The sequence below is a fragment of the Ovis canadensis genome, chromosome 3 (assembly GCF_042477335.2).
Source record: "Ovis canadensis isolate MfBH-ARS-UI-01 breed Bighorn chromosome 3, ARS-UI_OviCan_v2, whole genome shotgun sequence".
NCBI lineage: Eukaryota > Metazoa > Chordata > Mammalia > Artiodactyla > Bovidae > Ovis > Ovis canadensis.
This window is the reverse complement of record NC_091247.1, coordinates 113,357,286-113,381,948: the sequence shown is the minus strand read 5'-3', so window position 1 is coordinate 113,381,948 and position 24,663 is coordinate 113,357,286. Positions and strand designations below refer to the sequence as shown.

Here is a 24,663-nt window from a genome sequence, read left to right as displayed (position 1 = left end):
TGTAAATTATTTAAGAATACAAAAATGAGGTTTGACAGAAGACAACAAAATTCTGTAAAACAATCATCCTTCAATAAAAATTTTTAAAAAGCATAAAAAAGAAATATAAACATGAAACTTGTGTGTTGAAGAGACAAATGTTAATTATATTCAGTGTAAAAAGTTCAAATTGAGGTATGTAAAAAGTACTATGGGAGCTTAAAGTTTTTTCTTAGTTTATTTTATGTTAGAGAAGGAGGTGATGCCATGAACTTGCCTACTTCCTGATTTTGCCTTCTTTCTGTCCATGCATTCGATATCATTTGGCTTCTGCCATATACCTTTATTCGGAGAAGGCAACGGCAACCCACTCCAGTACTCTTGCCTGGAAAATCCCATGGATGGAGGAGCCTGGTAGGCTGCAGTTCATGGGGTCTCGAAGTGGGGCATGACTGAGCGACTTCACTTTCACTTTTCACTTTCATGCATTGGAGAAGGAAATGGCAACTCACTCCAGTGTTCTTGCCTGGAGAATCTCAGGGACGGGGGAGGCTGGTGGGCTGCCCTCTTTGCGGTCCCACAGAGTTGGACACGACTGAAGCGACTTAGCAGCAGCAGCAGCATATACCTTTATTAATTGTTAACCTTAGATGTTTTTATTAATAAACAGGCATATGGTGTTGTGAAACAAGTATGGAAAGTATCCAGTCTGATTTCTATAGTAACTTATCAGAAATGAGCTGTCTTGCTGTTTTTCTTTTCACACATCCTCTACAAGGATGATTGTTTTCTCACTGTTTTCCTTGAGGTGTATCAGTAATCCATCCTAGAGGTGGAATTCTTTATAAGAATTTGTGAAGAGAAACATAGTTCCCAGCCACTTATGTAACCTGAGCAAATAAATTTTGTAATAAAAGATTTTGTTACTTTAAATTCCTTTAATACTGTGGTTATACTAAGTTTAATTTTTATTTCCTCTGTGTGATTGTAACATTTTTATGTTACAAGAGTTGCATTACGAAAGAATAAGAGTTATTCTGTGACTTATTTCCATAATGTAGAAGTGAAGTAGCATGAATACAGGTGGGTATTTTTTTGAACTTTTTCAGTAATAATTAAAATATGCTAGATGCAGCTTTAAAGAAATAGAATAAACCAGATTCTGTTGGAGGTAGTTATTTTCATTCTTGTTCATTTTTAATTTTCCTTATTAATAGGCACTTTGGCAGTCAGTCTTAGCATATGTCTCCTTTGGATGGCTGCTGCTTAAACTTTCAAATCTGGTCATAGCTGACATAAACCAGGTTTCAGTTAGAAACTCCTTGTTGATGAATTTTATATTAAATCATTTAAGTGTTGGTTTCATTCTAACTGTTCTGTGTAGATAGGACACTTCATTTAGCCTTGAAGGAGATTAATTAGTCATAGCTCAATTGATTTTCCTTTTTTTCTGTCCTTTAGTTATTTTATTTTTTGTTAGTGTATTGAATCTTTCCTCTTTCTTAATGTTTCCAAAGACTCTGGTCTTATTTTTTTAGTTGCTGTGACTCCATTGAAAAAGTGAGATTTAAATGTAGATAATTACCCAAGTTTATGTACAGAGTATGTAATGGTGGGGTTGGGGAGCAAGTAATTATCTAGCTTCACATAGCGAGGGGGCTTTTGAATTGGGGTAAATTTGAAGACCAGAAAAACCTAGACAAAGCTATGCATAAATTGTGATAAACATGGAAGAGGTGAGATTGGAAGGGAATCATGAAAGCATTATATGCCATTGTAAGGATTTTGGACTCTATTCTTAGTGAGATTAAAACAAGGGATAAGATTTGTGTTCTGAAAAGATTAACAATAGGATGGAAGATGGCTTGTGGGAGATAGAACCCCAAATATCACCAGGCAGAACTATGGGAGTGCATTAGAATGCTCAAAATGAAAAGAGAGACTAAGTAGGACTCACTGGAGAGCACTGGTGTTGCAGCAGTTGGGAGAGAAAGGTTGTCATTAAAGACCGAAAAAAAAAACCCACCCCAAAACCTAGAGAAACAAAGAAAGAGTGGAGTTACGTAAGCCATGAGAAAGAAGTATTTACAGTGTTTAATGTTGCAAAGAAATCAGATAGAATAAGGTTTGAAAACATGATGGATAAACTCAGCCAGCAGAAGCCAGATTCCATTTGGTTGAGGAGAAAGACAGGTAATGAGAAACTAGTATTATTTCAAGAAACCTAGCTGTAAAAAGGAGATAAGAAAACCAAAGACTTGCTAGAACAATTTTGCTGCAGAACTTTTAAAGATTTTCAGTTGTAGCGATCATTTAGTTTCTAAAATACTTGGTGTTAATTCCCATTCTTAAATTGGTCATTGGAGAAGTTTAAAAATCTTTGCAGATTGTCCAGTAAGTTGTTACACAGAAGAAACTATATTTAGGGAAATGTAGTGTTATGTCCTAGCCAATTTAATGATCTATTAATGCCTTATTGTGTTAAAACCAAATAAAATACTTGTCTTTTATTAATTTCTAAACTGGAGAAGTGAGGTGGAAGTTTTTACATGTGTGAATTATTTTGAATAAAAATTTTAGTTTGGAACTTTGTAGCCACTTCCTACCATGAAGTTATGTTTTATGTATCACTATGTTAAAGAAAAGAAAGACCAAAAATAACAGATTTTAGATATCCTTATTTTCAAGGAAAAATTAGAAGATACATCTTGAATACAACTTAAGGTTTTTGTTTTTTTTAGCTGGTTTCATTGTCTTAGTTGTACCTATTTTGGATGTTAGTATGCTTGATGAGTTCTAAGATTGCTATGTGTTAGGTTTTCAATACAGTGTTTCTTATTCATAACTTACTCTTAAGTATTAACTATCAGTGTTCATTTTTTTATCTCTATTTTTGAAAATTTGAGACACAAGAAGAAACTAAAAGAAACGTCTTGTGATTATTTGAATTGTAAATTATCAACATCTGTGACAAACCATTTAGTTTCTCCCCTCTTCCTTCAGAAACATATTTAACAACCAGCTTATTATGGCCTTTCCTGATACCTGCAGAAAGAGACTGTAAACTAACTAGGTGCTGTATCTGTGGATACTGTGGGTAATAAGTGACACTGGTGATCTTGTAAGTGGACTGTTCATATGAATACTTGTTAAATTTGAAATATGGGCACATAATGAACATGCTTAACACATAACAGCACGTGTATTAAATGGAATGTAGTAATTTAAAAATATCAGTTCATCTTTGAAAAACACAAAGGGCGACAATTCATCTATAACTTAATGTTTTTGTTAAATTAATGGGAAAATTTTTGGCAACTAGTTTCCTTAATACGCTGTTCAGCCAAAAGTTTTGGAAGATCTCCATCAAGAAAACAGAATTATTCATCAAAAAGTGAAAACTGTGGGGAAGAAACTTTTGAAGATTTACTTTTGAAGTATAAGCAAATACAGTTGGAACTAGAGTGCATCAATAAGGATGAAAAACTGGCTTTGAGTAGCAAAGAGGAGAATGTGCAAGAAGATCCTAAAACGTTGAACTTTGAGGACCAAACAAGCACTGATAATGTCAGTATTATAAAAGACTCAAGTAAAGAAGTAGCTCCTGAGGAGAAAACACAGGTCAAAACTTTTCAGGCATTTGAATTAAAACCACTCAGGCAAAAATTGACTTTACCAGGAGATAAGAACCGATTGAAAAAAGTTAAAGATGGAACAAAACAGCTTTCTCTGAAATCTGACACTACTGAATCTAGTCCAGGTAATGGAATTTAAAATTTCAGTTAATGATGAGATTTCCTTTGAAGGGGTAACTTGTTATTTTGGTAGTATACTTCATTGAAATGATTCTAATATTTTGTCTGAATTCTTTTTGCACTGTCTACATAGTCATATTGTTGGATGATGACAAATTCTGTTTCATTTTGGCTTTAAGTGCTGATCGAGGCTAATAATACAATTTTAACATAAGTGGTAATGGGCACTTTTGTTCCCTAACTTACAGGGGATACTTTTGCCATTTACTTTTTTTTTGATTGGAGTTTAGTTGCTTTACAGTGTTGTGTTTCTGCTGTACAGCAGAGTGAGTCCGCCATACATATATATATCCCTTCTTTGCTGTTTACTTTTAAACATAGTGTTAAGTTTATTGTAAGAATTCAGACCTCGATACCATTCCTTGTTGAAATTTTCAGCATGAATGGATGTTGAAGTTTATCGGATATTTTTTATTCATTATGGAGAAGAGCATCTAATTTTTCTTGTTTGTTAATGTAATGGATTATATTAACTGATTTTTATAGAGTTAAACCACTCTTATATGATTGGGATAAACCCAGCTAGTTCATGATACATTATTTTTATACATCATGGATTTGGTTTGTTAATTTTTCTTTTCTCCTTTTATGTGAGTGTATATTTAGATACAGTAAAAATTTATCCACTTAACTGTGTAGTTCTTTGAGTTTTGACGGATGCAAGCAGTTGGGTAATCATTGCCAGCCATCACTATTCAGATATAGAACAGTTCCATTAACTCCTGCCAGTTCCCTCATGCCACCAACCCAACTTGGTAACCGCTGTTTTTCTGACCCTATACTTTTGCCATTTCCAGAATGTCATATAAATAGTCATGTAGAACATTGTTTTTTAATCCTAGCTTCTTTGATTAGTGTGTTTGAAATTGATCCATGTGGTTACATGTATCAGTAGTTCATTCGGTTTTACTGCTGAATGTCCTATTGTATGGCTTTGCTGCAGTTTTTTTATCCATTTCCCACTTGAGGGACATTTGGTTCTTTCAGTTTTGGGCAGTCATGAAACCTTCATAAATAAAGGTTTGCTAATATTTGTTTAGAAATTTTCATCTATGTTCGTAGCCTGTAGCTTTGTTCCTTGTTTTTCCTTACAAGTTTTAGTATAAGGTTGGTAGTGTGTCCAACTCTTTGTGACTCTTAAGAATTGTAGCCTGCCAGGCTCCTCTGTCTGTGGGATTTTTCAGGCAAGAATACTGGAGTGGGTTGCCATTTTTTCCTCCCAGGAATCTTCCCAACCCAGGGATTGAACCTGCCCCTCCTTTATCTCCTGCATTGCAGGCTAATTCTCTACTGGGTGGGGGGAGGGGGAGCCTAGTATAAAATTATGCTGCTCATAATGAGTTAAGGAGTGGTTTTTCCTCTTTCCAATAGGTTTAAGGTTGTAATCATTCCTGGGATATTTGGTAGATCTCGCAGGTAAAATTATCTGGGGCAGGATGGAGTTTTCCTGGGAAGGTTTTAAACTACTATTTTCTATTTTCTATTTCTGGGTAAAGCAGTTTAGGTAAACTGTTTTCTATTTCTGGGTAAAGCAGTTTAGGTAAACTATTTTTCTAGTAATGTGTTAATTTCCCGTGTTGAACAGTTTATACTAAGTTATTCTTAAATGTCTCACCTTTTTATTAACTTTGGCGTTTATAAATTTTATCTCCCCATACCTTTTAAAATTTCCTCAAAAATAAGTTCCCTGCTTGTTAACTCACTAATTCTTAGCCTCTCTCTCTACTGTTGACATCATTTTGTGATATAAAATTCTATTAACCTCATTTTGGGCTATAAATTTTGCTTCTCTGATAGCTCAGTTGGTAAAGAATCCACCTGCAATGCAGGAGACCCCACTTCCATTCCTGGTTGAGAAGATCCCCTGGAGAAGGGAATGGCTACCCACTCCAGTATTCTGGCCTGGAGAATTCCATGGACTGTACAGTCCATGGGTTTGCAAAGACTGAGAAACTTTCACTTGGGCTATAAAATTTCTATTTTAGTTGGTTCTCAGCTTGTGATATGTACATTTTTTTTTCATTCATTTCTGAGTATTTTCTAATTTTTGTTGTTCTTTGGCCTGTAGGCTATTTGAAACTATTTCTTAGCTTCCCAGCATGTAGGTTTTTTAGCTGTTTTTCTGTTATCCACTTGTAAGTCAGTAACATTATCAGAGACCTATGTGGTACCAGTCTTGTGAAATATTTCTAGACACTTGCATTATTGTCTAGCATGTGATCAACTTTTGTAACTTCCTGTGTGTTTGAAAGGAATGTTTAGGTTATTAGGTCAGGCTTTTATGTTCACATCTTAGAAGGAAGATGTAAAGTTTTTTGACCTGCTTCATCTATCAGTTAGTGAGAGGCTTGCTAAAATCTGCCAGTGGTGGTGGTGAATTTCTGGTTTTCAGTTTTTACTTTAAATACATTGAGGCTGGGGAATTATTATTCTTAATACTATGTAGTGACCTCTATGTCTAGTAGTAATTTTGCCTAAAAGATTATTTTGTCTCATATTAATAGCCAGCCACACCATCTTTCTCTTCATAGCAGTGTATGTTTTTTGTATGTTAGTATCTATCCTTTTAGTCTTTCTGTATCTTCTTGTTCCGGAGGTTATTTGCACATTATATGGAGCCAATTTCATTTGTAATTTAACCTGATAATCTTTGTCTTTTAACAAGAACATGTAATTTGTTCACACTTTTTCATGATTACTGATCTTTGTATTTTCTTTTTTTCTTTCTTGCCTCTTTCGTTTTTTTTGTTAAAAAGTTTTTTTTTTCTTTTACTGGTTTGAAAGTTAGATATTAAGTTTTTGGTCTCATTTTGATTCCTTTAAGAATTGTAACATGAATTCTTACCAATGTTTAAAGTTAGTCAAATTATTTACCCTCCTCCTGATACACAAGGACAGTTTTTGCCTACCTTTGGCTGTGTATTTAACTCTTTCTTGACTCACTCTTCTATGTCTAGAATCTCTTATGCTTAAAATACGTTTTTAAGAATTTCCATGTAGTAGTTTGTGTCTACCATATGAAAAAGTTATTTCTGTTTACCCCCCTTTAAAGACACTTTTCCCAGGTTTAGAATTCTAGATTAGTTAATTATATTATCAATATGTTGAAGATACTTTCTGGCTTCCATTGTTAACTTTGGAAAGTCATCTTAACAGTTTTGTCCATCTTAACAGTTTCTTATTTGAAGGTTATCTATCATTTTTCTGTAGTTGCTTTGAAGACCTTGTTTTTGTCTTAATACTCCACAGTTTAACTGTGATGTGTTAATTGTAATTTTTATTTTTATTCAGCTTGGCACCTGTTTTGCTTCTAGTTTTCATTGATTCTGAAAATTGTCATTATCTCTTATATTGTCCCATTCTCTTGTTTTGAACTCTATATTGTATCAGTATGTTTTATTAAATCATCTCACTTTACCTTTCATTTCTCTTAAATTTCCATCTGTAACTGTGTGATACATTCTGGAAAATTTCCTCTGATGTATCTTTCAGTCCACCTAGTTCTCAAATTCTTTACCTCTTGTCTGATTGGCCTTACGCCCACTTATTGAATTTTAAATTTCAGTTACAGTTTTTGTTGTAGTGTTTCATTTTTATTTTGTTCTTTGGTCACTTTTTAAAAATTTTCTTCTGTTTTTCAAATTTATCTTTATGTCTTTAAACATTTTAATTTATGGGCTTGTTTTGATTTTCCTCTTTGCCTACTAGTTTCTGGTATCTAGGTCTAATTTCTAATTTTTGCTATCCCTGCTGGTTCTCATTGTTTGGTACCTTCTTTTCTTGCATGTTTAATTTTTGTTTTTTTAAAGTAAGGTATTCATTTTCCTCTGAATTATTTTGGTGGGGAGTTTTGGTGGCCTGTACAAAGGTGAATTTCCTAGAGAGGATTTGCTTTTGCTGCTGCCAAGGAGCTAAGTAGACTTTTGATTTGGGACTGTGTCATATTTGACATCTTCAGGCAACTCATGTGATGTAAATTTGCTTGCAAACCTGAATGGTGACTGATTCCGGTTACACATTTTTAGGGACATGTTTATTCCTCCTCAGTTTAGCACCATGATTCCAGACAGGCACTTTCGAAGATTATGTATACCCCAGTGGGACAGAGAAGACACATAGACAAATAGGGAATATAATGAGCTATGGATGAAAGCCTGCAGTAATGCAAAGGAAGGATCAAATACCTTCATTTGGATTTAGAAAGTTTTCATTGTGATGGTAATGTGTAATGGTAATGTCTTGGAGGATGTATCTTTTCCACTTGGGAATTCCCATCAGAAGGAACCAAATGAGCAGTTGAAAGCATAAAGAACTTTTAAAGGATATTGAGATTGATCTAATACAGGTGCAATGTGAAATATATGTATGTTTGTTGAGTGGTTGGATATAAATTTATAAAAGTACAGGTTGAGATTGGAATGCAAAGGGCAGTGAATATCTTGCTTAAGGGATTTAGATTTTCTTTAAACCTCAGGTGAGCCATCAAATACTTTTAAACAGAAAAATGATGTGATCAGATGTCTGCCTTAGAAAAGTAACAGGCAGCAGTATAAAAGAGGGATTGGAAGAAAACCGAAAAAGCTAAAATTTATCCGAATCAAGAAATTATATTGATTCGTGTTAAAACACATGTACCCCTTCTCCAGTCTTCAGCAAAGCTTGCTGCTCTGCCATTAAACCTTTTGATTGCTATGGGTCAGCTTTCCCCCCCCAATTTCTCTCTTTTTCAGGCCATTTACTCAACCTTTATCACTATTGTCAGCCTGTGAGCTTGCCTCCTATTTCATATGATCTCACTCAACTTCTGACTTTTCACTTCCTGATTGTAAGCTTGTATGCATATCAGTTTTCATTTCAGTTCTCTGCTCTGAGGAAGTGGTGACCCTCTTCTTGTTGATGACCATTTTGTTTTAACCTGATTCCTGGCTCTGATTTCTCCCACTTTCTCTGGGATCTTACTCCAAAGGTTTTTTATTCTGTTTCTTCTTTAACCACTTTTCTCTCTTAAAGAATACTTACTATAAACAAACTGGTGTTTTCCATCCCCAGATCTGAACAATCCCTCCTCCCCATTCTGCCTTGTTCCTTAATTTCTGTCTTTTCAACCAGACTTCCAGAAAGGCCAGTCTGCGCTGACTCTTCATTTTACCTCTCATTCCTTCTTAACTCAATGCAGTTTGCTTTTCTGCCCCTGCCAGAGTACTGAAACTACTCAGGGCAAGGTTACTTTAACCTAGTTGCAGATTTTACTGTCCATTTTCTTTCATTTTTTATTTCATTCTTCCATTTATTCAAAAGTTAGTTGAGCACTTTGTTCCAGCTTCTTGGGAATACATCAATGAACAAAATAGACAATCATTTATTCCTTCGTGGGCTTTCATTTTAAGAAAAGGAAACAGTAGTTATGATGACTAAATAACAGTTGTAGAGAGAGGAAAAGCACAGCAGTAAGTTAGAATGGAGGCAGTGGGTACAGGCTGCAGTATTAATGAGTGATCAGGAGAGGCCTGAATTTGAAGGTGAGATTTAAACAAAGGCTTTGAAGATGGTGGGGAAATAGCCAAATGTATACCTGTGGGAAAGAGGTTTCCTAGCAAAGAGAATAGATAGCTTAGAGTATTGATTTTTTTAACTGTGGTCCTCAGACCTTCTTTACTTGGAAACTTAATAGAAATGCAAATTCTCAGGCCCTACGCCAGATCTCATTGGAAAAGACCCTGCTGGGAAAGACTGAAGGCAGGAGGAGAAGGGGACAACAAAGGATGAGATGGTTGGATGGCATCATCGACTCAATGGGCATGAGTTTGAGCAAGCTCTGGGAGATAGTGAAGGACAGAGGAGCCTGATACGCTGCAGTCCATGGGGTCACAAAGAGTTGGACACAACTGAGTGACTGAACAACAGCAACCCTAGAGGAAACTCCGGAAATGGGGCCCAGCAGTCTGTATTTACCAAGCCCTCCTGCTGATTCTGATGCCTTTGAGACATCAGAAAACTTTGAGACTCACTGAACTAGAGTAATGGCCCTTAGGCAGAGGGGTGCTGGCACATTTGAGGAATCCAGGGAAGCCAGTGCCACTGAAGAAGAGGGAGTGAGGGGGATGAATAGTGGGAGAGAAGAGGTCAGAGATAGAGGGTGGGACAGGTCATGCAGCGTCTTACAAGAACGTTAGTTTTTATTCTGAGTGAAACAGGAGGTGTTACAGGATTTTGAGCAAAAGATTGGCATAATTTGTATTCTCGAAGGCTCACCCTGGCTGCAATTTTGAGAATATTCTATAGGGAGTAGACACATCTGTTACATTCAATGATAATTTTCTGATTAATCTTGAAATTTCAGGGTTTCAAAGATACCATACACATCAGCAATTTCTTACAACTTCCTTCTGATTTTCCTGTTTTTTTTTTTTAAATAATACTTTTCCTTTATAACTTCTTATCTCTTGATATCTTTGGTGTTCTCTTCTCCTTGGTTGTTCTCATTTGCTACAGGTTTTTTTGTTTATTTTTGGCTGTGCAACCTTTTCTCTGGTTGTGGCGAGTCGGGGCTAAGTTTCCAGTTGGAGTGTGTGGGCCTCTCATTGTGGTGGCTTCTCTTGTTGCGGAGCATGGGCTGTCGGACATGCGGGCTTCAGCAGTTGTGGCTCACAGGCTCTAGAGCACAGCTCAGTAGTTGTGATGCTTGAGGAATCTCCTGGGACCACGGGTCAAACTCGTGTCCTCTGCATTGGCAGGTGGATTTGTAACCACCGAACCACGAGGAAAGTCCAGTTATTACGGTTTCAGCTACCCCCAAATCCTGACTATCTCTTGCTCAGTTTAAAATTTCAGGTAATAATTTAAAAAATACTACATGGCTGCATAAGACCCATTTTCATTTTGGAAGTATTGAGTAAGAATTGATCTAATAATATTGTAAAGACCAATGGCAGTGGGAGGACAAAAGGACCAACCACATATTTGGTCAGTTAAACCACAACCTGCTTTATTACTCTTTGTGTGAAGCTGAATTTACGGTCTGAAGTTGATGGTCTGTGCTTGTTTTTCAGGTCGCGTTGTGCTCATTAGGTATCCGCCAGCTTAGTAGATAGTTGCTTTTACTTCCCTGACAGGGAGGTGCTGCCACTTTTTTTTTTTTAATATAAATTTATTTATTTTAATTGGAGGTTAATTACAGTATTGTATTGGTTTTGCCATACATCAGTATGAATCCGCCACAGGTATACACGTGTTCCCCATCCTGAACCCCCCTCCCTCGTCCCTCCCCATACCATCCCTCTGGGTCATCCCAGTGCGCCAGCCCCAAGCATCCAGTGAGAGCGTCATCAACTAATAGACTTCGCCTAACTTAATGATTTCCTCTCCTGTATGAGGAAAGTTCAGTTCTTTTTACATTTATTATGGAGAGTCTGTCTTTTTTTTTTCCTTGTTAAGTTTTATGTAATAGTTATTACTCTTCTGATATTCTTTAAAGTACGGTCAGTTTTGCTGTAAGGTGACATGCATTCCTGAAAATCACTACACTGTGGAATTACACAATAAAAACCACAGGGTTTATGGGCAGATCATGTTAGGGGGAAAAACACTCAAAAACCTTGTCAGTGGCACATTAAAAAAAAGATTGGAATCTAATAAAAATGGTAGTGCAAGTTTACACATTAAATGGGTAAAAATGCCTGAAGTACTATAATGTCACTTTACCTTGAAAAAGACCTAAAATGTGCTTTTGGAAGCAGCCTACAAGCTACAAGTGGAAGCAGCTCTGCTTACAAGCTACTGGGAGTAGAGCGAGGGAGGTTGTTGAAACTGGACAGTGAACTGTAACACCAGCTGGGGCTGCGTGTGACTCATCACATATGTGCGTGTGTACAGTGGGCTGAAGAGCTGAAGATGGCTCAAGGCCTGTGGGGTTTCTATGTTCCTGCATGGCTCCTACTAGGATCAGCTGGGTGTGGCTTTCCGCATTCTTACAGTGCTTCTTGGACACACACTGCACGTAAGCAAATGTGAAGTTTGTATTGTCCTCAGATTATTTTCTGATATGGCAATCATGTTGCAACAAATTCGTATTTCCAAAACAAGTAATATGGCAGAACTGACCTAACTCAAAGTTTGGTGGCTGCCTTCCATTTACTTTTTTAGGGTAGTTGATTAATTCTACATGTTGAATAAGTTGCCTATTCTTTTACCAGTAGATCTTAAGCAGTCAAGTTAAGATATTTGAAATACTGGCAGTGGTATTACGGAAAAAAACCTAGGCTTGGAGTTTAGTCTTCGTTTGAATCGTAGCTTTGCAAACCCAGTTGTGTCATCTTGAGAGATTTTTTTAGTTTTTAACTTAATCTGTTTTAGCTTATGAAAGAGTCTCTCTACTGTTACGAAGGTACTATAACTTTACTGTGTGATTTGTAGAGCTGTCATAGAGGAGGTAATATCGTTGTTTAGTTGCTAAGTCATCTCTGACTCTGCAACCCCAGACTGTAGCCCCCCAGGCTCCTCTGTCTATGGGTTTTCCCAAGTGAGAATAGTGGAGTGGGTTGCCGTTTCCTTCTCAGGGGATCTTCCCAAGCCCTGGGAAGCCGAACCTGCATCTCCTGCATTTGCAGGTGGATTCTTTAGCACTGAGCCACCAGGGGAGTCCAGATTAGATAATATATAAGTAAGATTTTGTAATAACTTTATCAGAAATACAGGTCCAAGGCTAGAATTCTGGAAAATGTGTGGATGGACTTAATTTTGTTGTCATCTAATCTACTTCTGCAAATACTTTTCTGGATAAGTAGAGAACATTTCTTCTTCTGCCCCCCCCCCCCCTTTTTTTTTTAGTACAGTTTGGCCGCCAGAGAAGTCCTGAGGACATTTCTTTAATAAATCAATACTATCTCTAAATGATTGAATTCATTTCAGCTTCAAAGGTCTGAATTAATCATCACATATTCTTTTTTATGTATTATCTATTTAGTAAGGAAGCTTTGTTTTTTGCCTGTCTACTCTAAATTCTGTTCTTATTTGAAATAATTGCTTTTAATTCAGAAGTCATTTTTTTCATAGTGCAGTTTTAATTTATATTTTAATGTTTTGAATTATTTTTGCCTTTGTAACTTTCAGAAATGAAGCTGATATGGAAAGTTTTTTCAGATTTTCATTCTGGCAACATTCTTTCCTTTTGGTTGAGAAATTGAGAAAATGAAACCCTTTATTGAGACCTTTAAAAATAATTACTAGTATAAATGTCACATAGCATTTTATTTTAAATTGATTGAAGCAGTCTTTTAAAGCATTCAAAGTATGCTGTTTTATTTTAAAGGATTAGAAGATAAGGAACAAAATTTAACCAGAAGAATTAGTGCCTCAGATATTCTATCTGAAAAGGTAAGATAATGCTTTGTGGGATTGGATATCTCTGTAAGACTGATTCTTGTTTTGCTTTACTCTGTTCTCTTGAATGGAAAGTTCTGTCTTGTTTTCACTTTTTTTTTTTCTTTCAATCATTGCTGTACCTCCATTTGGATATAAGCCTTAAAGATAAAATCTGGAGAGAGATCTTGGAATATCAATATCTCCACTGGATTTAATTAGCATATTTAATTGAAATGCTATATGTATCTATAGATGAACTTTCTGCTTGTTTTTTGAAACTTCTAATTTTCTTCCAGACATTTTCTTTTCTTTATTTTGAAGGATTATGCTGTGTGAGAAAGCTTTGAAATTACACCTTGACCTGGTGTCCAGTTCTAGTTCCTCTTAATAGCTGGGTGATCTTGTGTTAGCTGCTTAGGCTTTGCTTGCTTCTGTTTTCTTTCTACAAAATGAGTTTAATGTCATCTGTTCTCTGGATTGTTGTGAGGTTCAGCAGGGTAAAGTGCAAGAGCATCAAGCACTGTGTTTGACATTTAATAAGTATTCACTGGGCCAAGCCTTTTGTTTGCTGAATTAGATATCTGAAATACCTTCGGTTTCTTCTTTTAAGATTTCAGTTTCTTTCTATGAGTAAATTGAAATGAAATGATGAAAACAGCTTAGAAGTTTTAGGAAAGAGATGGTCTTGAATTTGAGGATGATAAAATAACAGATATACCCACAGGCATGCATGCATATATGTATATGTGGTTTTGAATATCCTAACAATATAAGGTAGGTTGACATTATCTCTTACAGAAGAACTAAAGTTCAGATGTGTAGATTAACTGACTTGCTTAAAGTTTTATAAGAATTAGATATCAGAGCAAGGAGTTTGAATGAGCCTCAGTACTCTTCTTACTGATGAAGTAGCTGCTTTGAGTGACAGCATCAGTGGTCTTTTTCATTCCAAAAGGACAAGTAACAAAAGATAATCAAAGACTTTTAGGTCTCTGTGGAACAGTAATGATAGTTTTATTTTAGTTAAACTCTGGATCAGCACTGGCCAATAGAATTTTCTATAATAATGGAAATGTTCTATATGTACCCTCCAGTATGGTAGCTATGAACCACATGTGCCTATTAAGTATTTGGAATGTGACTACTGTGGCTGCGAAACTAAAGTTTTCATTGAAATTTAGTTAAATAGCCACACATGACTTACTGGTTCCATTTTTTTTGATAGCATGACTCTAGATCTTCAGTACCAAGCAGTAGAATTTGATGTTTAAATGACTTAGAGTAAAAAAGACTCGATAATTTTTCAGCTCATTTTTTACATATATTTCCCAAGAAAGCAAAGAGTAACTATATCCTGGTTTGGGTAAACTGAACTACCGAAATATGTGATGGTAGTACAGTTAGGGGTTTATGATAGTCTGTAGAAGGTTAAACCACTGGATAAGACTCTACTGTTTTATGTTTAAGAATTAAATAATTTAATTTGATTTTAAAAGTATAATTACAGTTCACTTACTAGATAAGTGAGCCTTAACTTTTTTGAGTCTTTGCCTCTTTTTAGTTTCTCCTCCTTTTCTATTTATACACATAAGGGAGAAACATGCACAGCCTTGTGTTGAACTTCAAGGAGTGGGGATGCCAAAGGACCCCCTTATTGCCCTCCCTCCAAAGTCTCATGGACTTCAGTCTAACACTCTTGCTTAGGTTGCCTGACATTTTCTGTTACATTTTAGCTAAAATGTACAGAATAGATAATTTTTAAAACTAACCTAAAAGAAATACAGTGAAAAAATAAAGGTTATTTCAATTAGAAAAAAGTTCTCAAATATTTATTCCTAACCTGTTTCCCTGTTTTAGCTTCCCTGAAGAAGTCTTGGGTGTTAAAAATATTGTCAGTACCAGATAAATATCTGTACCTTTAGAACATGGAATGCTCAAATATAAGCAAATCTTTATGTATTTTTTCTTTCAAAACTGATTTGAAGAGTTATAAAATATATTTTTAAAAGTTTGCAAATTTGAATCTTGACATTTCACTGTACCTGTTCTGCGTAGTACTTGTAAGGCTAGTAAACACCCATGATTATGGAACCACTTTGTTCTTTGGTCGTTACTTCCCCTGGGTTAATTTCTTCTTGCATTCACTGCCGTCAGATTTCTATTCTTGTTTGGGAAGCAGTTAAATTCCAATCTCAAACTTTTTTTCATCAGCTGTACCCTCCCCCTCTAACCCTTCTCATATATACATATACCTTCTACAGATTGATTTTCAGTTTGTATTATAGGAACTGAATTAGAGTATAGGGCTATGGTAACTATTCAGTTTCCTTATTTTATTTGTATTTACCATTTAAGTATTTGCCTTAAAATTAACTTTAAATTGTGATCTTATAGCAGCTTTGACTTGGTAATATGTCTAAAGTCAAATAGTAGAATTTTAAAATGGCAACTATTTCTTTTGTTAAAGAAGCTTGGTGAAGATGAAGAGGAGTTATCTGAACTGCAGCTTCGTCTCTTGGCTCTTCAGTCAGCCAGTAAAAAATGGCAACAGAAAGAACAGCAGGTGATGAAAGAAAGTAAAGAAAAGTTGACTAAGACGAAAACTGTACAGCAAAAAGTTAAAACCAGTACGAAAACACATTCAGCCAAAAAAGTTAGCACTACAGGTGATCATTTCTATTAAACTCTTTTAATTGATTTCCTATATCAGTATAGTTTCTAGGTTTTAATTCAGAAAGTTTTGAGTTGGGGAATAAAAGACAGTCCTGTATAAATAGAACTTAATAATTAAAATAGTTATTAAAGCTTTGTTTTCTCTATCTTCTTGAAAATTCTAACTGATGCTGATGTTTCTATATTTTTTAAAGCTAAACAAGCATTGAGGAAGCAGCAAACAAAGGCGTGGAAGAAACTACAACAGCAAAAAGAACAGGAAAGACAGAAAGAAGAGGATCAGCGTAAGCAAGCTGAAGAAGAAGAGAGAAGGAAAAGAGAAGAAGAAATCAGAAAAATTCGAGATCTCTCAAATCAGGAAGAACAGTACAATCGATTTATGAAATTGGTTGGTGGAAAGAGGAGATCAAGGAGTAAAGTAAGGAGTTCAAAAATACAAAATCAAAGTATTACCTAAATTTGAATATCCTTGTATTAGCTCATAAATTCAGTCAACTAGGAAAAAGTATTAAGTTCTTTTGTTAGATAAAGCTTGTTATGTATAAATAATTCCTTTGGGAAGAAGGGAAGATAGGTTATAATTGAGAATGAATTGTTTTTATAGTTATAGATGCTAGAAATAGACTAAAATTATGTTTAGAAAAACTTCTCTTTGGCTTTTGTGTCCTTTTCTATTTAGAAGAAAGAAGCATTCCTGAGTTGCAGTGAGGACTTATTCTTAAAATTATTATTCCCTTTTAGTTTCCCATTGTTTAGTAATGTAGAATTAGAAATGTATCATAATTAGTCGATATGGACTATTTATAAGAAAGTTAAATCATCAAGCATTTGTGAACCTTATTATGTATAAGTCATTGATAATGACTGGATGAGTCATTGCCTTTTATGGCTGGTGTCAGGAAGTAAACTGGAGATTTAATATTGATCTGGTGCTATTAGTAGTGACAAATTTCAGAATTCTGAGCTTTGAGACTATACTTGCAAGGGTATTATTGATACTAAAGAATAGAGGAATATTAAAGAGTAAGAGCTCTTTAATTGTAGGGAGTCAAGGGTTAGATTTGTTTAAGTAAGGAATTTATAACTATTCATACTGTGAGCTTCTGAAAAGTGCTTTGATGAAATCTTATTATAGAAAAGTATTGTACATTATTTGTATCCATTTGGATAGGTTTTGCTAATTTTAAAATTCTTATAAACTGTCTCTGAGTGGAGATTGTAAGAAGTGAAAAAAAAGAAAACATCATACAAGCATATGACCAAGAGTTTCTAGTTTTCAGTTATCATTAATTTATTCGTAACTGAAATGTTAATGGATTATTCAGGCAATATTCTAAATAAAGCTTGATTACATAAAACTTGAATTCATTTATCTGATTTCTTAATTTGCAGAGAGAGACCATTAGTATTTCTGATCTTGGTGTCATCTTACTTTCTAGAGGAATAGCTGATTATTTAGTGGCTCAGCTCACTGGGGGATTTCATCTGTACATGTAGTACTTTCTAGCTTCATTTTCTGTCTGACAGTTATAAAATGTCAGCCACAATGTACCTATCATGTATACTGAATTTCCCAAATCAGATGTGATAGTTCTAACTGGATCATCATGATTTTTGATACTGTTCTATGTAAAAGATAACTATTAATTGTTTTATAATTTTGAGCCTAAGAATAGACTAAGATAGAAAATGTTGTGAAACTAAAAATAAATCTTGTATAATTAGTCTTCAGATCCTGACCTGAGACGATCCTTAGATAAGCAAGCTACTGATAGTGGAGGAGGCATTTATCAATATGATAACTATGAAGAAGTTGCTATGGATACAGATAGTGAAACCAATTCTCCAGGTATGAGCTAAAACTTAAAATATTTGTACATTCACAGTTATTAAGTAGAAAATGGTCAAGAAGCTACCCAAAACATTGAAAGAAATGTATAATGAATTTGCTGGTAGGTTGTACAACCAAAGTGTTTAAATACTTCAAAAGCAAACCTCAAACTGTAGTATTAACCTTTATTTTCTAGTATTTCTTCCTGTATAGTATTTTAATAAAAAAAGGCAGTATTCTGCTGTTAACTGTTTGATCTAAGAAGTGAATATTGTGGGAAAGGCGAGAACACTGCTTTAAAAAACAAATGAACAAATCTTTCTTTATTTTTAAATATCTTTATGTCTAAGGCATTCTTCATTTTAGTCAAAAAAAGAAATCTTTCTTTTGTTCAGGCTTCTTTTCTCCTTTTGCTGATGATACTTTGTAGGAATAGAGAGATGGAAAGTGATACTAGTGGTGCTTTATGATCAGCTGATTATAACTGTTAGGGCTATACCTTAGTCAGAGTGCACAGTTTAGGATGTGGCCATCCTTGAGAGTTAGAGACTTGATTTAGTTGGTTTTCAGGAGTAATGGACTGTGAGGGACCTATCCTCTTACTAATTAAAACACATAAGAATGCAGCAGACAACAGAATGCTGTTAGCGTTCTAGAAACTAGAATACTTACTTGCAAGGTCATATGATTAGTGTTTTTCTTCCAGTGGTTGTATTGTGAGACCTAATGAAACTAGAATTCTACTTTAGTGTGTCTAGAGAGAAGGCAGAATCTATATGATTTGATAATGTTTAGCAAAAGCTCATTTTCAGGTTATAATGTTTAGGTTCACATTTAATAGTCTTGTATTTTCATGTCATAATTCTCTTTGGTCAGCCTTTAATTATTTCTAAGTTCTTGAAAATGATTCATTGTAGTTCTCAAATATTGACATTATTATTACTCTGCAATAATTTTATGATTTACCCTTTAGAAGAATTTTGTAAAAAAATAATATAAAAAATATAATCAAATGGCATCATTTGGGTCACAAATCAGCTCCATGTAAGTCATGTGGTTAATACTTATATTGACTTGAAAGACAGCTGGGGCAACGAAGAAATAATTAAGTTCTCCTAAAGGTTACATAGTTTAGAGGTAGCAAGAGTAATCTTCAAATCTGTCAGATTTCAGTGAGTCTAAAGAAACCACTGAAGGTAAAATAAGCAGTTATTTTTATCTGCTACCAGGGGAAAAATGCTAACAATTTAACTGAGATGCATCAGTAACTATTTCAGAATTACTAAATCTGGAAAAAAATGTATACTTTAATGTTAAATGCAATAGGTAATTATTTTCATTCCTAGTTCTTTTTGCTTTCTCTTCAATTTAGATTGTCCATTTCCTCACTTTTCTTCACATTAAGGGAGGAATGGAGTCACATCACTGTTTTCCTTTGGTTATGATACTTTGAGAGATTCAGGGAAATTTTTTGTTTTATTATTTCTTAAAAAGTATGTTTTTTTTTTTTCTCCAAAAGTGATAAAAGCCTTTCCTGCTTTATTCCCTTTTACCACAAGTAGGTGAAAAGTAGAACAAGATAGAAAAGTTTTCGAGGGACTAAATATCAGCTTAAGTGGATGGCTAACTTTATAGTGATATGAGACTAATTATAAATAGGCAGAGGTAGTCTCATGGAGGTTAAGTATTTTATTGGAGATTAATACAGTCTCACTTGTATTTTACTTAGATGTAGTTGTATGTCTTCAAAAATAGTATAAATTTAGTATATTCCTGTTGAATATATGTTATTAAACTCCTATAAAAATTTTTTTAACAGCTCCTTCACCAGTACAACCACCATTCTTCTCTGAATGTTCATTGGGGTATTTTTCTCCAGCACCATCTATTTCTTTGCCTCCACCACCTCAGGTTTCTGTAAGTGAGGATTGGTATGATTTCTAAGAAAGTTTTGTTGGCTTGTGTCTTTTCTAACTTGTTTTGAAAAGCTGGCATGTAGTTAATAGTTAAGTTTGAGAGCATAAAGTCTGCTTGCCAGAATTAATAGCTATGAAATCTATGGTATATTAGTTAATGGCAGGCTATTGATCTGGTAGATTTTTTTCATAGCTAATTTTTAGTCTCATGTTGGACTTTCTTTCAATATTTAGCATGTTTCCTTCTTTATTTTTGCTCCTCAGAAAATGTATTCTTAAGCAGAATAAGAATTATCTATTTGGATTTTTTTAGAGGGTAATTGGGATTTAAGTGTGAGTTTGAGTGAACTCCAGGAGTTGGTGATGGACAGGGAGGCCTGGCGTGCTGCAGTTCATGGGGTCGCAAAGAGTCAGACACGACTGAGTGATTGAACTGAAGGTGCTTCTAGAAGCTTTTTTGTTTTTCATCTTTTGATTATATAGTTGTTTTTAATTTGAAAATTCAGTAAAGGAAAAGCATTGACTAGTTAAAAGTTAATTTCTTTTCAACCTACTTTTGAAAGAACTGCCAGTCCCCTGTTAAAAAAAGAAAAAAGAAAGTGGGGGAATCACAAAGTGATTTGTAAGTTTTCTCTAGATTGAGAGAACCTGGAGCTCACACTGGTTCTCTCTTAATGGTTAGTAGGAACTTTGCTGTTTTACAGGTGCTAGGCAGAAACCTGGTGTCTTCCTGGGAGGTTTAAGATGAGGGGAATATTAGAGTAGAGAGTGAGAGAAACATTTTTCTTCCTTCCTTGAATCGTTTTAAGTGCCAAGAGAAATATTAGAAGGTCTTTGGAGCAAAAATGTGTGCAAATGCAGGGATTTGGGTAAAATCAACTATCTTTACAGATGCTCTCTAAAAAGCCATTTCACAAGGATTTTATGAGGGTAGTGGTGGTGATTTCTCACATTTAATTCTTGATATACTCTAGACTGTTCCCATCCAGAATCCCTTTGGTTCCTAATTTTTAATTTTTACTTAAATATCTGTTTTCAGGTAGTCATCTAGAGAGATAGATCCTATAAAATTTGATTTCTCTATCATGAAGTTCATAAATTAAATTATAGTTGATTTTAACTTTTTGTAAAAATTATAGTTTTTCTTGGCTGAATATTGAATTTGGGTTAGTTTTGAGATTTCCAGTATATTTAGTTCACTTATTCTTACAGTAAAGTAATAACCTGATGTTTACCTTTTTCTAATTTGATATTGCTATAGCAATAAATGCTTGGAATGAGTAAAATTTGCATGGTAATTATTATTTCTTCTTTTTTTTAAAAAAAAATGGCTAGTCTGTACCACCTCTGAGCCAGCCTTATGTGGAAGGCTTGTGTGTTTCTCTTGACCCTCTACCTCCTCTACCACCTTTACCACCTCTTCCACCTGAAGATCCAGAACAACCTCCAAAGCCGCCTTTTGCAGATGAGGAAGAAGAGGAGGAGATGCTGCTTCGAGAAGAGCTACTTAAATCTCTAGCGAATAAAAGAGCTTTCAAGCCAGAGGTAATTTAGGTACCTGAACCTCTAGGTGGTGCTGTTGAGCTTAGTTTTAGGTAGGGCTACTCTGCTAGTTTGGGATTTATTGGGCTTTTCAGTAAAGTAGGGATAAGTTGGTTAACTAATTTGTTCAATACCTTTAAAGATGACAGGAATTTTATTTAAAATGGCTTCATATCTGTCTTTTCCTTCTTTAGGAAACATCCAGTAATAGTGACCCACCATCACCTCCAGTTCTAAACAATTCACAGCCTATGCCAAGAAGCAATCTGTCCATAGTCAGTATTAATACAGTGTCTCAGCCTAGGATACAAAACCCAAAGTTTCACAGAGGACCTCGTCTTCCACGAACTGTGATCTCGGTAAAAACAAAATAATTAGTCCCTACTCTTACTTACATATCTTGTGGAAAGTTTATGCAGTTTTGCTGTCCTGTTCCCTGCCTCTAGTTTATTATATACAAACATACTTATTTTTATTTATTAATAGTGAAACGGGAGCAGCTTTTTCACTTGAAAACTGGTGGAATTTATGATAATATTTTTGGGAAAGCATTATTTTCATCTGAGGGGTATTCTTTGCCCTGCCATTTCCTCAACTTTTGTTTTATATGAATTGGTCCTTTTAGATTTTTCATCTATTCTAGAGTCGGTTTTAGCAAATTATATATATATATATATAGTTTTATCTATCTTTGCTCATATTTTTTCAGTTAATGACTGTACTATAATGGAAGAATTTATAATGTTTTTCACTGTTTGTTAAGGAGCTTGAAATGACAGTTTCTTTCTACTTTGTTTTCTAATGACTGAAATAAATGTGGAGAAGGAAATGACAACCCACTCGAGTAGTCTTGCCTAGAGAATCCTGTGGACAGAGGAGTCTGGTGGGCTACTGTCCATGGGGTCGCACAGAGTCGGAGACGACTGAAGCGACTTAGTATGCATGTGTGCGTAAAATAAATGAAGCAAAGCCAAGTTGAAATCTTGCCTCTGTTATGTAGAAATATCCTCTGTATGTCCTCTATATACACATGAAAGCCATAAAGTTTTATTAGTAATAATGTGGAATTACTATTTTTTCTCTGACTTTAAAAAGTTAGTCTAGATTGTGTTATGTTTCTTTATAGAAAGTTGATTAAAATAAAACTTAATGAAAAAAATGATGATAGTAGTATCTAGAATATTTCATTTTAGTATATAGAATATAGACTATTTTAAGTTTTTGGTATATCAGTAAAATATAGAATCTTTTATGTTTTTGTGTATCTGTAGAGTGGGACAAAGTTGGTCAATTAACGCAATATAAACAGAAGGAACCATAGACTGTCTGCTTGAAACCGATTATTTTTATGAATTTAAATTCATAGAGATAAAGTGACTTGTTCAGTGTTGTGAAGCTAATTGTGGTAGAGCTAAGAAAGGATAATGATACATTCGTTGTCAAGAATAACAAATATATTGGCTTTGCAGCTTCCAAAGCATAAATCAGTGGTCGTAACACTAAATGATTCCGATGATAGTGAATCTGATGGAGAGGCATCCAAGTCAACTAATAGTGTTTTTGGTGGATTGGAGTCTATGATTAAAGAAGCAAGACGAACTGCTGAGGTAATTAAGTGCAGTAATGAAAGATGGAAAGATTTATTGAGAATTACTAAAATTTGCTTATTTTTCCTAAAAACTAGACTTTGGAGGTTTAGATTTTTTAATATATTGAATTTATGAAAATATTTTTTGTACTTGTATTATTGAGTTTATATAATGAAGTGTGTATAAATTTAGGTAGATTTAACTATTTAAAAACCCCTTTTGTCTCCAGACTAATCCTTCTTTCAAAATAGTAAAATAGTGTGCATAATTGTCCTCTGTACTAAGGAAATTTATTGGTTTGCAGTTGTGTTATATTACCAGAAAATAGTTTTACTGAAGTGTGTGATGTAAGTACAGCTTTTGTCCCTATTTGTAATAGCAGCGTTTGTTTAGATATGAAATAGTTCAGTTATTTTTAAACCATAGGTCTTGACTGCTTAGTGGATTGTACAGTAAACTGGTGGTTAAAGGCCAGCATTGTTTTTTTTTTTTTTGAAAGGAATAGAAAATAATGATGAAGATATTTATTTCTAAATATATAATGTGTACTGGATGACCTAAAATATAGATCTAAGTTGAGGTTGTGAAAGTTTTTGATATGGTTGACTTCAAATGTTTTCTAGCAAGCTTCGAAACCGAAAGTACCCCCAAAATCTGAAAAAGAGAATGATCCCATGCGAACACCTGAAGCTCTGCCTGAAGAAAAGAAGATTGAGTATCGATTATTAAAGGAAGAGATCGCCAAGTAAGCAGTATTTTATGTAGTGTGCTTTAAAGGTGTGTGCTGTTTGCAACACTTAGTCTGGATAGAGTTTATTGGCATTGGGAAATGAAAATGATGTTTTTATCCAAGATGAAGAGTTAATGTTTTTATAAGTTGCACAGAAGGGGGAGCCAGATGATTATCTATAAACCTGAATGCAGTGAGTAATGCACTGAGATAGACAGCCTAGAAATAGATAACTGCTGTTATAAGGAGAACTGACTACACTGCCAGCTTTGCGTGCGTATTGGTCATCGCTGTTATTAGTCAGTGTTAGTCGCTTAATATTTTTACATTATTTTATGAAAAGGAATACACCTTTAAAGAATAATTTAAGTTTTTCAGGGAATAATTTATCAACCTTTATTGATTATTTTAGTCGTGAGAAACAGCGTTTGATTAAATCAGATCAACTGAAGACAAGCTCATCATCCCCAGCAAACTCTGATGTAGAAATTGACGGGATTGGCAGGATAGCATTGGTTACTAAGCAGGTTACAGATGCAGAAGCAAAGCTTAAAAAACATAGGTAAGTCTCATTATCTGGTTATACTGCATGTATCAAAATGTTCTACATCAGAAGGATGTATTTTTGTGCTGTGTCAATAATAAGTACACTGTATGATTACTCAGCCTTTCATACTTGGTAGACCTAGAGAGGCTATCATTTTGTGGAATTGTCCATTTACAGTACATAAAGTAATAGTATTAATATTTAAACAAAAATACCAAGACTTCAAAAGAGTTTTCTTTAGATTTATGTATGGCCTATTCATTGCTAAAATGAAACTCTTTGTTTTGGAATTTTCTTTAAAACCTCTGGCATGTTTTTAGAAATACCTTTACTAGAAGCATATTTTTATTGTTAAAGGTAGACTTAATTGTTTGGAATAAGTCATTGCTTAGTATGTTCAGTAAGACACATAGTCAAATATTGTGTTATTATAAAAACCATGGTATGCAATAACCTTAAGACGTATCCAGAGTGTTATATGCAGTAATACTAAGACGTATTAAGGCTCATAGATGAAATACTGTGGTGACCATAAATCTTTAAGGAAATGGTATGTATATGTATATTTTAAAGGAAATTAAAATAAATTCATTTAGATTCTGTTTCTTTAATAACTTTCATAACAAATGAAAAGATTTTAAAAAATTCTTGCTATTCCCCATCCTCTTTATTACGTATCAC

At 34.5% G+C, this 24,663-nt stretch overlaps 1 protein-coding gene across 3 annotated transcripts in view; it reads left to right on the top strand.

Annotated features, from left to right (window-relative positions):
* The window catches only part of ZFC3H1 (zinc finger C3H1-type containing), a 50,030-nt gene that overhangs the window by 2,330 nt on the left and 23,037 nt on the right, over window positions 1–24,663 (top strand). For 2 of the 3 annotated variants that reach the window (XM_069584005.1, XM_069584003.1), the window contains exons 2-12: window positions 3,323–3,739; window positions 13,102–13,166; window positions 15,622–15,820; window positions 16,022–16,245; window positions 17,553–17,676; window positions 19,478–19,575; window positions 20,910–21,119; window positions 21,311–21,475; window positions 22,586–22,723; window positions 23,329–23,450; window positions 23,848–23,997. In XM_069584005.1, coding sequence (XP_069440106.1) covers window positions 3,323–3,739; window positions 13,102–13,166; window positions 15,622–15,820; window positions 16,022–16,245; window positions 17,553–17,676; window positions 19,478–19,575; window positions 20,910–21,119; window positions 21,311–21,475; window positions 22,586–22,723; window positions 23,329–23,450; window positions 23,848–23,997 — 1,912 coding nt within the window. The remainder of the gene's footprint in view (window positions 1–3,322; window positions 3,740–13,101; window positions 13,167–15,621; window positions 15,821–16,021; window positions 16,246–17,552; window positions 17,677–19,477; window positions 19,576–20,909; window positions 21,120–21,310; window positions 21,476–22,585; window positions 22,724–23,328; window positions 23,451–23,847; window positions 23,998–24,663) is intronic. The other variant, XM_069584004.1, reaches the window with a different exon arrangement.